Genomic DNA, 14,346 nt, shown 5'->3' with positions numbered 1-14,346 from the left:
TGTTTCTTATATGTTCTTGTGTGCTAAAATATTTAGTTAGTGTTACTGATTTTCCTAATAAAATTTACTTTTTGTCATGCATTTACTGCACATACTGCAGGCTGCTACCAATCATGTTACATGTTACATCTGTGTTGTTTACGGCACACAGGGTCTCCTGTTTGGAGCTTCGTCATTATGAATAATGGATACACTTGGAAAACAAATGTCCCTTCCCTTGTAGTTCCAGTTATAACAAGCCTTTTAGAGCTCAACTTCGGGAAGTAATAATCCCATTAATTTCCTCCCTAGTGGATTTGATTATTAGCCATAATCTCATAACCATCCACGGCACAGCTACCTCAGTGTGAAAGGATGGTATATGATTGACGAGTGAAAGAGTGAGTAAATGAAGGAGTGATGAAAGCACCTCTCTGCTGATGTCCAGGTTGTAGTGTTGTGGTTCCACCTGAAGCCGTCTGAGGCGAGCAATCTCTTCCCGAGGCGACTCCTGCCCCTGGCCTCCAACAGCTGCCTCCAAGTCTTTAATGTCAATCTCATGAGCTGTCAGCCGCCTACGAATCTGTGAGCACGCGCAGACACACACACACACACACACACACACACACACACACACACACACACACGGATATGAACACAAATACAATTAGGTTCAACATAAGAAAACTATTGCTGATTGTCTCTTTAGTCTACAAGTGTAAGTCCACAGTACAGTAAAAGCAAATAACTCTGAGAGACATCTGACAGAGCTTTGAAGCTCAACTTGCCATTCAGAAAACCCTTTATCCATTTCTTCTCACAGAGGCTTGGCTCTACCGGCGATACACAACGTTACTGCTTCCAAAACATACCAAACTACGGGGCGGGCCCAGGGTCACAGAACACGCTGCATTAATCCCCCGTTATAAGAATAACTGCCATTAAAAGAAGTTTGCGTTAACACGATATTAGCGCGTTAACATTGACACCCCTAATTGAATATGTTAAAATGTTTGACAAGGCAAATAACAGGGTTGATCATACCATTTTGTAGGTGGCTGGAGACAGGCCTCCTGAGAGGTTTAAACTCCGCCTCTTGTCCCTCACAGAGCTGCTCTGGTTGCGGCGGAGTCGCTCATTTTGCTCCTCCACGCTCATCTTCGACTTTACCTCTGCAGTGAACACAGCACTCTTTGGACGTTCCTGTGACAAAGATGCGACATATACACACATGGTATTTCAAGCAAGATTTTGGTCCTAGTCCTTCAAACAAGATTCCTAAAGTCGTACAGTGCATGCCCAGCTTTAGGTAGATGTGACGACAGTGTTGAAATGCTGTTAAGTATCTTTGCTTAAACGAACAAGAGTTCTTGTATAAGCAATACAATGATGAAAGTATCACATGAAGGCAATATACAAGTTCTCAGACCCCACATTTGCCATGGTTTGTTTTATCAAAGGGTTCCTGTGCACACTGGTTAAATGACTTTGAACGGTTTCCACACAATGTTTTTCTTGAAGATTTAAGGCTACACATCTCTGCATGCTGTGGGTTGGATAAACATTTGGATATTGTTTAGGCTACATGAAGTTTAGCTTGACATACCTTAGGGATTCCATTAGGCCCTCTGCCATTATATCGGGAAGTTCCAGCAGATCTGCTGTGTGATTCGACGGTGGGGGACTTTGTTCTAGGAGGAACAATGCCAACTGGCGAGGAACACAATATATTATTAAGACACCATGGAAAGAGATAGGGAGCTTTGAGATTCCACCTTCCCTACTTTCTCCTGTATTTACAGTTTTTTTCGATTGCTAACCCACAGTGGGCACAACTGTAGCTCAATGTGCAAAACTCTAACTACAGTCTGCACTACCAACAGTCACTGGAGCTGAACAGTTCACTTCACCTGCAAAATAGGCTCAGTGCAGCAAACACTATGAATTGTCCTCACTGAGATAACACACACTGTCACTAAGAATATGCTCAGAGTACAAACACTAGCATCAAACCCCAATACATAAATTACAAACTTTTAATCTTTACAGTTTGAATAATTTTAGTTATTTCACACAAATTACGTAATATTTTCTTTGATGAAAGGGTGAAATTCTTTCACATGAAATTGTTTATTTTATAACATACCAGTTTTTTTAGGAAAACAAAAAGAAATGAAAATCAGAAGTTTGCTTCAATAGATACACATTTTGTATATTTTAAGGAAAACATTTCCAAATGTAGTATTTATCTGTGTAAATATTCTATAATTGTAATACAGAAATCTATCCTGTAATGTTGTCATTTACTGTAAGGATGCAACTCTAAGCTGTTTGTTTGCTGGAAAATTCGTATTACAGATGCAACTTTAGATTTTTGCAGATTGGGTTGCACTCTCAACCCTGCCTCTCTCAATGAGAGACCATGATTCACAACAGGGTCTATCAGTGTAGCCCTTACTGTATTTCAACAGACATTACAGCTCTGTCTTCCTCCACACATCCACACTCTCACTGCCACTCTTCTCCCTCCAACAACCTGTCTTCATTGGTCCATTTACAAAAAAATATATATTTTTGAGTTTTCTCTTTATACTGTATATGTTCACTAACAATTCTAAAACAAGACATCTTAGTGTTTCAGTTGAAATTGCAATCTGCAGTGTTTGAAATGCACTAGACATTCATTCTGTTTTGAATGTGTGGTTTACAGTTGTGGCAGTAGTGTGTTAGCGTTTGAAAAAAAGTGCTGGAAATCTACAGTGTTGTGCAGGCTGTGGTTAAGCCATGAGATAGGTGTGTAGAGTTTTGAAAATTGTGTTTTATCAATGAAAAACGAGCTAGAGTTTGGTCCGAATGAACCGCTGCTCTGCATACTGTTGTTAGAGTTTTGCACTTGTCGCTCCAGTTGTGCCCACTGTGGTTTAGCAATCGAAAAAAACTGTAAGGTGTATGCATCTTTTTTCCTATTAACAAGTATGCATTTCAGTCTCACTTGATCATACAGTCACATCTTGTAAGACTAAATGCTGCACCGGATTACAGGTTCTTCATTTATAATTAACAATTTTTAGTCGAATTAGTTAAGTAGTCAAAAACCATGCTCCAATAGTATAGGATTAGAATCCTGCCATAATTCAAATATTTTTTTTTAAGATGTCAAAGTCTTCAAAAGTAAATTCCAAGATTTGAATTATAGCCGGATTCTAATACCTTACAATAAGTGTACAGAAGTATGTGTTACTGGATTATGATCATGGTTGAGAAAGGATCATTAAGATTTTCACATGCAGAGTTTGACTTAGGTTGGCATACCTTTATTCATGGTGGATTGCCTGTCCTGGTCCTGCACTTCACTGATGTTGTTGGGCTGAAAAATGGAAAATTAAAATGATTTGTCATGCCAAAATGACTTTAGGATGGTGATAAATCCTTGTAGACAGGAGCTACTGATTAAACAGAATGCATTAAATAATGCATTACTGTATTTACCATGGGGGCAAGGTGTTCCGTAGATGGCAGAAGCAATCCAATACATGTACACATTATACTCTGATCAAACCGGAATGTATTACAGTGAAATTCCAGACCAAAATCACCTCATTACAATGGAATTGTGGTGATCAGTGGATTCGCTTGATGAGTTCAAGAGTTCCATTTGGGTAAGCTTTGACTGTGCTGATGACCAGTTTCAAACCGTCTTGACAGCGCTGACCTTTGATGGAACGGAGACAACCTGAGGATTATTCCCCTCCAAATAAAGCCTGCTCCACAATAGTGAGGCAGCATTGCTTTTAGCCAGTAATTAGAACATGAGTGGATGGTACAACACTGTGCCCTTGAATTTACTTCGTTCACTGTCCAGTTAGAGAGAGGAAGTGGTCTATTTAAAGCTTCCAGCACTACTTTGGTTGTGAGAATGCTGATTAACATTCACTGTACTGCTTCCTGGTGTAACCATGTTCAAATAGTATACCCACATGACTATCAAGTCACTACACAAATGCACACACACATAAAGAGTTTAATGGATGATGATGACTCAGATAACAGTACTCCTACCAACTTGGCATGAAGAAAGGGCCTTCATGCCAAAGCACCTACAGTGCAGTCTGAACTGAAATGTACTGTGTTAAGCATAACAACACTTGACACTTTATGTTACAACATGCAGCTGACATGGTTTCTAGTAGCAGAAACATAAAAAAAAGTGCAGAGGGAGAGCAGCCGCTTGTGAAAAAAAGACAAACAAAGGCTGATATGGAGACACAGCAAGGTAATCAGAGGAAATGAAGTTTGGAAAAGGTAAGAACTGGAATTTAGAGGGATAATGGTATCTGGTGGCTTGTGAGGTTGAGAATTATGCTTCTAAAAGATGACATTGGACAACAGCTATGACTGGGTGGAGCGAGGGCAGGACAGGGGCAGAGATACCCAAATACCTTTCTGATGAGAGAATCTTCACCATCAAAGTAACCATCGTGGAGGCCCAAGCTGTGTAGCCAGGCGGCGCTGTCAAAGGGCAGTGGAGGGATGGAGGGAGGGAAGGTAGAGGAGGGCTCCAGAGGGTAATAGGACTTGGGAAGTGGAGGCCTTGGGGGAACATGTTCCTAGATCACCATAAGAGCAAGGAGGGAAGGAGGAAGGTAGGAAGAGGATAGGAGGAAGAGAGAGTGCTGCACATCAGGAGGAGTGATAGTAAGCCAGGCAAAGTGACCAGCAGAAAGGACCCATGGGAATGATTTTGTGGAATTAGGTCTGAATGCCATGATAAGGACTTGAGACGCCAACATATCCAAGGGGCTGCAGCTTCTCTGAATTACACACAGTCCACGGTGGAAGAGCCACAGCATTCCAACTGTCATTTTATCACGTAAAAACACTTGTTCAACTGTGGCTAAGTAACATTTGAACAGCTTTGAATTTCTAAGAAACCGATAAGGACCATTTTGAAAGTGTAATTGTTATATTTAATAGAGAATTTCAGAGCATTTAGTCCCAATACATAACAATTAAAATTGTATCATACTCAGGGACCTCCTTACTTCCGCTGTCAGGGCATGATTTTTGGAGGGGTTGATTATTCAATATATAAAAAAAGAAAACTTTAAACACACACACAGTTAATTAAATTATTTAAAAAAAATTATTATGAACAAATATTTTCCTGAATACAAAAATAAATATAAATGTACTTAAAAAATTATTCCATTAAGTTTTTTTGCACCTTCCCTGGATTTCTTTAATGCCCCCCAGGGGATGGGGGCCTTACAATCACTGCTCTAGAGCAGTTAAAGAATGAGCACTGACAACTAAAGGGACAGATACAAATCTATCTGAATAGGCAATTGACATCACCAGTGACTTTACAAAAGAGGAAGGCAATGCAAAAAGTTGGGGATTTGGGGGACAATATTTTCTCTGTATTTATATTACAAATCAGGGATGGCTTTAGGAATGATTAGAATTAACTACGGAGTGGTGGATATACTTTTCTTTAAAAATGTGTCTGCATGAAAACTTTACCCGAGTGATTACTGGGAGAGTCAGACAGTGTTACAGCACAGATCACTGGAGCAATAGCAAAACCATCTTGATGTGGGTTGTCATGTTTACCAGTATGGCATGATGGCTGTGAAGCCAGGGCCCCATGGTGTTGGGTTTCAGGGCTAGCACCTCTAAAACAATCTACTGAAGGTGTATTAAGATCTGGGCTGTAGCATAATGCTCTAACATCAGTCTGATATAAGTCCTGGAGAGGCATGGTCTGGGATTCAGGCACAGAACAGTATCTATTGGAGGAAAGGTGTCTAGGGTAATCATGGTCTGGATAGACATCCTTTCTGAGGCCAATCTTGACTTCTTGGCTGCAGACATTTGAGGTGAACCAACTTACGTCCTCAAGATGAGAGTAAGTTTGGTATGTTTCTAAATGTTGATTGGTATATCTGGATTCCTGGCATTGTACTTGGAGAAAACTGATCTGGTCTCCTGCTATTGCTGGATTTATTAGTTGGTCAAAGTTTGTGTTGGTTCTGCAGTTGAGATTTAGGGTCTCTTCCTCTATCACAGGGTCTAATCTGCCCATAGACTCCCTACGTTCTTGGAAAGATAGGAAGAGCTGAGGAAAGTTGTGTTCATGTGTTCCAGAACCATAGTTATTTATATGTTCTGCATGCAGACTTGTGGTAGGCTCTGTGTAACTTTTGGGTCTACACCTTGTCTGAAGGTTAGTTTTGAGATGAGGAACTATACATGATTTGGGACGGGGTTTAGGGCTTCTTTTATGAGGTTCGGGGTTGGTTCTAGAGTCTGATAATTGTTTTGGAATGGGTTGAGTCCCCGGCTGGGTGTGTCCGGTGCTTACCTCCGGCCCCAGCTGTTTAGTGGGGGAGACCTGGGAGCCGGGCACTGGGGAGAAGGGGCTGAGTGGACTGGTGAGGCTTACTGAGCTCAGGGGACTGGCTGGACTATTGGTGCTAAAGGAGCCCGATGCACCGCTGGCCACTGTGCAAGAGAAGAGAAGGAGGTGGGGGTGGCATGGAGAGAGTCATTAGAATATACATGATACAGAAATTGGAATTTCCACCTGATTATTTGTCAGCTCCAGTGTGTTACCTCTGTGCTTGGCTGTGTCAGTGCCTCTGGATGAGTTATTCTTGTGCAGTCCCTCTAGGACATCCTGGACTCTCCAAAACTCTTTCTGGATGTGCCTACGAACCAGTTCACTCTGCAAACAATCCAAAACAGACAAACAGAGGGAAGGAAGGTGAACTACTTTGCTATTGAAGAAACAATCCCTATGTAACCTGTTGAAATGTAGGTTTACGGATTATCAGTGAGAATTATCCTCATAGCAACAGGTCATTCATTTTGTTGATGAACTAAAAATCCCTCAATGCATTCTTAAAATATGGTGCTTCCAAGATTTGAGGTCACCGTGACCTTGACCTATCAAAATGTAATCGGTTTATCGTCAAGACAATGTGTGAATTTGTGCCAAATTCTCATTCTTGAGATAGCACGTTTAAAGTGATCTTGACCTTTCTCCTCCAAAATCTCATTAGTTAGCCCTTGAGGGGAACCTTGTGCAAAGCTTGGAGAAAATCCCGTTATATCACATTCACAAAAATGGTCTGGATGGACGGACAACCCAAACACATAAAGGTTCTCACAGAGCAATCTGCAGTAAATTACCAGCACAGTGCTAATTACTATGTAAATCATATGTCAGCCTCTGTTTTTTTGTTTCTTCTTGTTTTTCATGACATTTTGAAAGCAATGAGGAAGAACTATATCTTAATAATGATGTTTACAGATGGATGGCTCAGTAGGTTACACCTTGCGGGACAAGTCCAGTGAGGGTCCCTAGGCAAGACCCAAAATACTAACTCCCTACCTCCCTACACATCTGCTAAATGACATATGATCTAACAAACACCTGTATCAATTACTGATGAATGGGTGACAGTTACAATAAAAGTTACTCGACGTAAAACCCCAAATTCTTAATATCTGTTAAATAAGAGCAGGGCTTAAAAGACAATGTGTGATCTTTTACCTGAACTCCTGCATTAAGCTGCTCCCATAGATCTCCATGAATGGCGCTGGCCTCATCCTCTAGTGCTTCAAACTCCATACGATTGGTGGTTAAAGCCTGACAGCGGTAAAAAGAAAGTCAGCCATGTTTATTGCTGTTACTGATGACAGTGAACAACATACTATACTCTTTGTAGCTGTGAAGCCATTTCAGCTAAGATGCTGGTTCAGAGAGCACACAATAAAGTAAACAGCTAGCAAAACTTGTAAACACATCATATTATTCCAAACTATAAAGAAGAATGGTGATCCTTTAAAATTGCTGCTATGTGTTTTTTTTTCCACTGATTATGTTATGCAGTGTCTTACACTGGAGGCCTGGGACAGCTCCCCTCTGATGTTGATGAGCTGGTTCTGCAGGGTTTCCTTTTTAAACTGCAGCTTTTCGATGGCCATCGGCTGGTTATGGTAAAGCTCCATTTCCTGATGAGTTGCCACAAGCGCTTCCTCTAGGCTGTCCTGAGAACAACAAGCATAGGAAGCAAAATGGGAAGAGTTTATTGGAAAAGGTAAAGATTTTCAACTCAACTGCTTTCATCCTTATATTTGATATGAGGAAATATAATAAAATATATGTTTGAACAAAGTAACTCATAACAGGTTCTTAATTGAAAGTGAAACAGTCTCAACAACAAAAAAAACAGTGACTAGTAGTATGTTAGCACTATTGTATATAGTGAGAGACCAGAAAAAGAGAATGACTTACAATGTAGAGTAATATAATGCACAGTATAACTCTTATACATGGACCACATGCAAACAAGAAAAGAAAAGAGCGGTATGGATATCTGGTCCAGTAGTGGGCCATACAGGCCCTGTTCCAGGAATAAATTGGACTACACTGGACTAGCAAACAAATTTGTCCTCTAATTGGTCCAAGGGGTTAAAATGATAATTTTGAACAATTAAATAACTAGTTAAGGCTTAACACATAAAGAAAGCAACTCTGCTGTTATATGTCCTATGCCTCCCTGAGGTCTCCGCCTCTGCTTACTTGTACACTGCCATGTGTTTCTATGTTCTAGTCAATCAGTATCTTTACGGGTTGTAATGTTGTAATGTTAAAAACACATTTTTTTGTTAATGCTTTTGCAAAACACACATGATATTACTGTTAGTACCTTGTCCATTCTCAGTCTGTGGACGACAGCCTCGTGGTCTTTAAAGATCCGGTTCTGCTCACAGAGTCGACCCAAGAGTTTCTGTGTCGGACCAGACAAAAGGTGTTCACCACAGGGTTTGTTTTAAACAGGGACAAAACATAAAACAATGAGAAAGAGAGTAAAATAATATATCTTTATGACTAGATGCCTACATTATAGGGCCAAATGTGTATGTGAATCAGATCATTAACCCATATGTGATAGCTTTACATGTTATTCTTTATCTGCTGCAGCCTTCATGCTTGTGATTTCAGCCACAACATAATGAGTAAGGTCCAACACTGATGTGAGGTGATAAGGCTTATGCTCCGTGTCAATGGGCCATTGCATTGGCATTATCAAGTTGTAAGAAAAGGCCAAACACAAACACTTGACTCAAAGTTGGAAGAATACTAGTGTCTTGTATAGCATTCAGATTAGGGACCTAGACTGCTGATCACAATATGTAGACAGTCGTGCCGTTTAATTGAAACACTTCATTGAAAACAGTGAATTATCTAGGTATAATAATGTGTTAGTATGTTTATTATATTGGGTATCTTACGCTGGTTTCAACCTCATTGAGCTTCAGCATGGGATGTAACTCTCTGTAAACATCATGGAAAGGAGGTGCCTGTGAATGAACATGTAAAGCACCATTTATTCAGAAAGTCAACATTTTCTTTAAGAGGGGAAACATCTGCCAACAAAGAAATGATCATATTACAATAAGCTTTGAGTGAATATTTTGCTGACAGGGTTTGATAGTAGGTTAAAAACAAACAGTATGTAATATCTGCCACCAGTTAGATGTGAGGAGCCATTCTCACATTCCTGCAATAATGATTATGCATACCTGCATGTGGCCTCATCGCTAATCATTAAAGGACTACTTATGATAACCATTGCCTATGCTAAGTTAACTAATGCTTAGTTGCCTATGCTAAGTTAACTAATGCTTAGTTAACTTAGCATATTGAATGCACCCTTTGTGTTACCATAATGGTAAATAATACTCTTTGTTTGTCCTCTTACCTGTTGGTCTAAGTAATCCAGGTTACGCTGCAGTTGAAGGTCTAATATTTCCTCCTAAGCCAAGCAGTAGCAACAACGACACACATAGAAATCACACAGACACTTAGTGTACAGATAGTGGCGTACATATAAGACAGCAGCAAAGCAAAGCACCACAGTCAATCTGTCATTCACACTGGAGCTCTGCAGCTTTGGGGAATGATAAACTGAAACACGTTAAAGTTGTTGTGACTAAAAGATGTTAATTTCATTGTTCTTGGGCCTTCAAAAAATGTAATCTCAGGTCTGGTCTTCCTCAGCATATGGGGGCTGATTTAAATGGTTCTCATGAAGAGGGTTTAGTTGTTATATCTTAAATATGCACCTTTAAGAGAGAGATTATAATGAGACCATATAGTCTATAGTGTTAGATATGACTGTACTCAATTGACCAGTATTTATAAGGTCAACAAATAGTAGGTCAGGGTGACTCTCATGCTCAAACTCACCAAAATGCATTCTGATCATGCTGAAAACTTTCCCTCCCTCATGAAGCGCGGGCCAATACTTTAGGCATTGTTGATACCAGCATTGTAAATAGCCATGTTTGCTAGTTAGCAGCTATTTGCCCCGTTGCTAAAACACTGCCAGAGCTGACGGCATTAATGGGGCCAAATGTTTCTTGGAACATGACTGCTGTCAGCTGCCACTCAGTGGGCTGTATATTACATCACTTCATGCTAGTGCGAGTATGGCCACCCTTATGTTGGTCCAACATGGCACGCAAACAAAACAGGGACCTACTCATACATCTTTACACCATAGCCTCACTAGTGGTCAGACTAACTTCCACATAGTGTCTGTAATGACATTTGACACATCTTTCATTTTCTGAGCGATACAAAGTTTTTATATGCCAGAGTCAAATGTGGTTATTTCTCTCTGTAATTGAGTCTCACTCAAAGTCTCACACACACTCAAACACATATGCACACAATAGTGGTCCCATGGGGGTGTTAGTTATAGAACAGCAGAGAGGAGTACAAGACATAAGACATAGGGGAAAAGGTGAAGACAGAGAGATGTGTGTACAGGAATTAGGGCAGATAGACAGAGGACAGATGTGTGGAAGAAACCCCACTGCTGACTGCAGTTGCAAAGGCATGCCCCGGCATTAATGCCATAACTAAAAGACTACGCCTACTATCACAGGACTGTGTGTGTGCGTGTGACTGTGTGTTATCCAGTAAATGGACATGTATTACAGCACATTCACGGCACATACCATTTTATTCTGGATGGAAGGGGATACAGGGTAGTTGTAGTGGTATAATCCCTGGTTTAAGGACCTCCTATCTCCCGGGTAGTCATACTGAAGGAAGGAGAAGAGGCAATAAGGAAAGAGGGAAGAGAAGAACGGAGTGTAGAACTAATGAAAGCGTGAAGTGAAGTTAGGTGAATATGATTACAGCATACGAAAACAAAACAATAATCGCTCTTTCTTTCTTGTGTCCCCATTGACTTTTGAAGATAATTTGCAATCTTTAAGTTATTAATTCCTTCCTTGAAATGGTGTGGGAATTATATTAATGAATTCCTAACGTTGTAAATAAGAACATTTAAAAATCAATTTTAAAAATGCATTTAAAAAAATAATAAATTGGAATGAATATAAGGAATACATTTTTTAACTGTTTTAAATGTACAATTATATATTACATTTCCACGACCCTCAAGGTCCTCCATAGAAAACTACATCCAGTCTTACTATCAGTAAAAACATATGATAAAAACGTGTTCTCATTAACTATTTCTGATCCCAAAAGTCAGGTGTTATAACAAAATACATTTTCAAGTTTAGGTGACGTTTACATTTTATTGCTAAAAATGCAGGCATGCATGCACGCGCACACACACACACACACACACACACACACACACACACACACACACACACACACACACACACACACACACACACACACACACACACACACACACACACACACACACACACACACACACACACACACACACACACACACACACACACACACACACACACACACACACACACACACACACACACACACACACACACACACACACACACTTATTGTTTCACCTTCGGTGAGCTGAGGGATCTCCTCAGGCTGTAGACAGATGGATCAGCGTAGATCACTTCATCCCTCATCCTCTCCTGGAAGCGCTCCATGCGGGAACATGGGGATCGAGCTGGTGAGGAAAAGCTGAGTGGTACTGGTGAGTAGTGCCCCCCTGATGACAGGGACGGTGACCTGGGCACAGACCTGGAGCGTGGCTGTATGGAGAGACGTCTCATAGATTTCTCCATTCCACCATAGTACTGTGGCCCCCATTGGTCCCTGCTTATTTGAGAACCATACAGCTGATGGGGTCCATCCCTCAGCGAGTGGCGCTTCTCCACAGCCCAGCGTTGGTTGTATCCCCCCACACCAGAGACAGAGCAGATGCTGTCAGGCCGGACCCCTGGCGGGTACAAAGGGTACTCTTCCACATACTGGGGGCCACCGGGGTAGCCAAAATATTCAGCCGAGACCCCACGGTTCACTGGGTAGTATTGAGATAGGCTGGAAGGACAGGAAACAAGTGGAGATTATTGCCTTATCAAGTCATGAAAATAGGATTTATTTTTAAACAAGTCTAGCCTCTTTACATTGTTAGATAAAGCCTAGGTTTTTCATTTGACTTGGAGGCCCACTATATTATAACACATATGTAATACCACCTTGATAAGACCGTTTTATTACCATCTTTGACAAATGTTCATCTTTATTCATTATGCATTGAATAAATAAATTAATTAATAAACCACTCGATGAATACCTTATTGTGATGTTTAATAAGTTATAATGTATGTAAAATCTAGTGTTATTCCTCCAATAACTGTCCGTGTGCTGTGCTGTAAACTCAGGTATATTATAAAGGTTTCGTCAGGAAGCTCTGGATCATAACAAGCTTTTGGTGAACTTAAACTCTACCAATTTGAAATTCCAGTTATTTAAGCAGCGCTGCAGATTGGTTAAGTACACCTTACCTCCCAAAGTCAAATAGCATCAGTTCGACTGATTCTATCCTTTCGTATCAAAGTTGCAAACGAAACTGCGCTGGAGATAGATATTTTCTGTAGAGGTCTAATGTAATTATAGTATCTTTCATGCATTTTTGTTTAAAATGATGCAAATCCAGTGGAAATGTGTGCCACAATGTATTTTCTTAAACTACCACTACAATCACTCAAATCAGATTTGATCCAATAAATGGGGAGTTAAAACACCGTAAGTCAAGGCCTTATCTTGTGGAGATGCAGGGCTTTAATTACATTCCTCAAAATTACTGCATGTCAGGAACTAATTAAATAATGAATAATGAAGGTGCATGTATGTACCAGTGTCCCCCCACAACAGATCATATAAAACATAAGTGCAAAGAACCACAAAGAGAAAGGCAGATATAACATGTCTTCTCCTCTCCACTGATCTACCTGTTGATGTCCTCCTGGGAAGACATGCCTCTCCGCTGGTTGACCCAGGTCTGCAGCTGGGCCATTGAGCTCTTCCTCTGAGCCACCCTCTCTGGTGCAGTCCGGGGAACAAAGCCCCTCCTCAGCACCATGTTTTCCTGCTGCTTCCCGGGATGGTGCAATGGCTCAGAACCTCCTTCTGAAGTCGCCGGAGGGGCACGGTGTCCACTTTGACTGATGGATGGGCTGGGATTCCCTTTGCTCTTGTGGGGCATGCTTTTGCAAGGGTCAGAGTTTTCCCAACCATTTGGATGGCGATATGGGTGAGGGGGGTGGTCAGGACCAGGTCCTCCTCCTTCATCTTCACCTTCTCCTTCTCTTCCGTCCATCTTTAAGCAGGGGCTGGAGGGTGGGACTGTCTGAAGGCTGTCCACCCCATTGATCTCAGGGCGGCTGGGCAGGTCATTGTCTGTTTCATTGTGTGTTTGTGTCTGTGGATGATGTTGTGTTTTCGGGTCAGGGGCCTTGGTCACCATCGTGTGGTTGAGGTCAGCCGTAGTGTCTAACTTTGTTCTGTGGATTTTGGAGAAAACATGAGAAGAGACAGGTAGCCATGTTTTGTTTTAGAATAGAGGCAGAATCAACACATGTTATAATCCCCGTAATGATTATTTTCTTTCTTAGGAAGGAAGAGTCTTCTACTTTTATCAAGGTCATAGACAGTTGTTTCGAACAATCAAACAAAATTATTAACTGGTACACCAAGATGAAGATAAAGGGGCAACCTCTTCTTTCTGACAGCAGGCCATGCTGTCCTGAACTAAATTGTATGCAATGCTTCAATTGGGCCAGTAGTCATATTATGTGTACCATAAAATTCTATCCAACTGCGTACTGTTTTTTTACTTACTTCTCAATATGTAATGGCACATTGACGTAATAGAAACATAATCGCCATCCGTAGCAATCATGACTGGCAGCATTTAAAAATGTGATCCGCCGTTGTTGTTTTGCTTGAGTTTAGCAGAAGTGTTAGCAGGGATAAGGGAAACTAAACAGATGTATACACAGCGATGTAATGACAGGCTCTCTAACCCTCTGAAAAGGAAACAG

The 14,346-nt window shown here is 40.9% G+C and overlaps 1 protein-coding gene across 7 annotated transcripts in view; it reads right to left on the bottom strand.

The window, feature by feature from the left end:
* plekha6 (pleckstrin homology domain containing, family A member 6) overlaps positions 1–14,346 on the bottom strand; it is a 65,984-nt gene that overhangs the window by 11,930 nt on the left and 39,708 nt on the right. For 6 of the 7 annotated variants that reach the window (XM_080026104.1, XM_080026103.1, XM_080026105.1 and 3 more), the window contains 13 exons: positions 13,255–13,806; positions 11,857–12,340; positions 11,017–11,103; positions 9,283–9,351; positions 8,697–8,777; positions 7,885–8,034; positions 7,538–7,633; positions 6,595–6,706; positions 6,344–6,483; positions 3,292–3,346; positions 1,586–1,689; positions 1,024–1,182; positions 410–562 (listed from right to left, as the gene is read on the bottom strand). In XM_080026104.1, coding sequence (XP_079882230.1) covers positions 410–562; positions 1,024–1,182; positions 1,586–1,689; positions 3,292–3,346; positions 6,344–6,483; positions 6,595–6,706; positions 7,538–7,633; positions 7,885–8,034; positions 8,697–8,777; positions 9,283–9,351; positions 11,017–11,103; positions 11,857–12,340; positions 13,255–13,806 — 2,242 coding nt within the window. The remainder of the gene's footprint in view (positions 1–409; positions 563–1,023; positions 1,183–1,585; positions 1,690–3,291; positions 3,347–6,343; positions 6,484–6,594; positions 6,707–7,537; positions 7,634–7,884; positions 8,035–8,696; positions 8,778–9,282; positions 9,352–11,016; positions 11,104–11,856; positions 12,341–13,254; positions 13,807–14,346) is intronic. The other variant, XM_080026106.1, reaches the window with a different exon arrangement.

This window comes from Ammodytes marinus (assembly GCF_949987685.1).
Source record: "Ammodytes marinus genome assembly, chromosome: 4".
Taxonomy (NCBI): domain Eukaryota; kingdom Metazoa; phylum Chordata; class Actinopteri; order Uranoscopiformes; family Ammodytidae; genus Ammodytes; species Ammodytes marinus.
The sequence above is the reverse complement of the archived record's forward strand: the minus strand, read 5'-3'. Positions and strand labels throughout refer to the sequence as shown.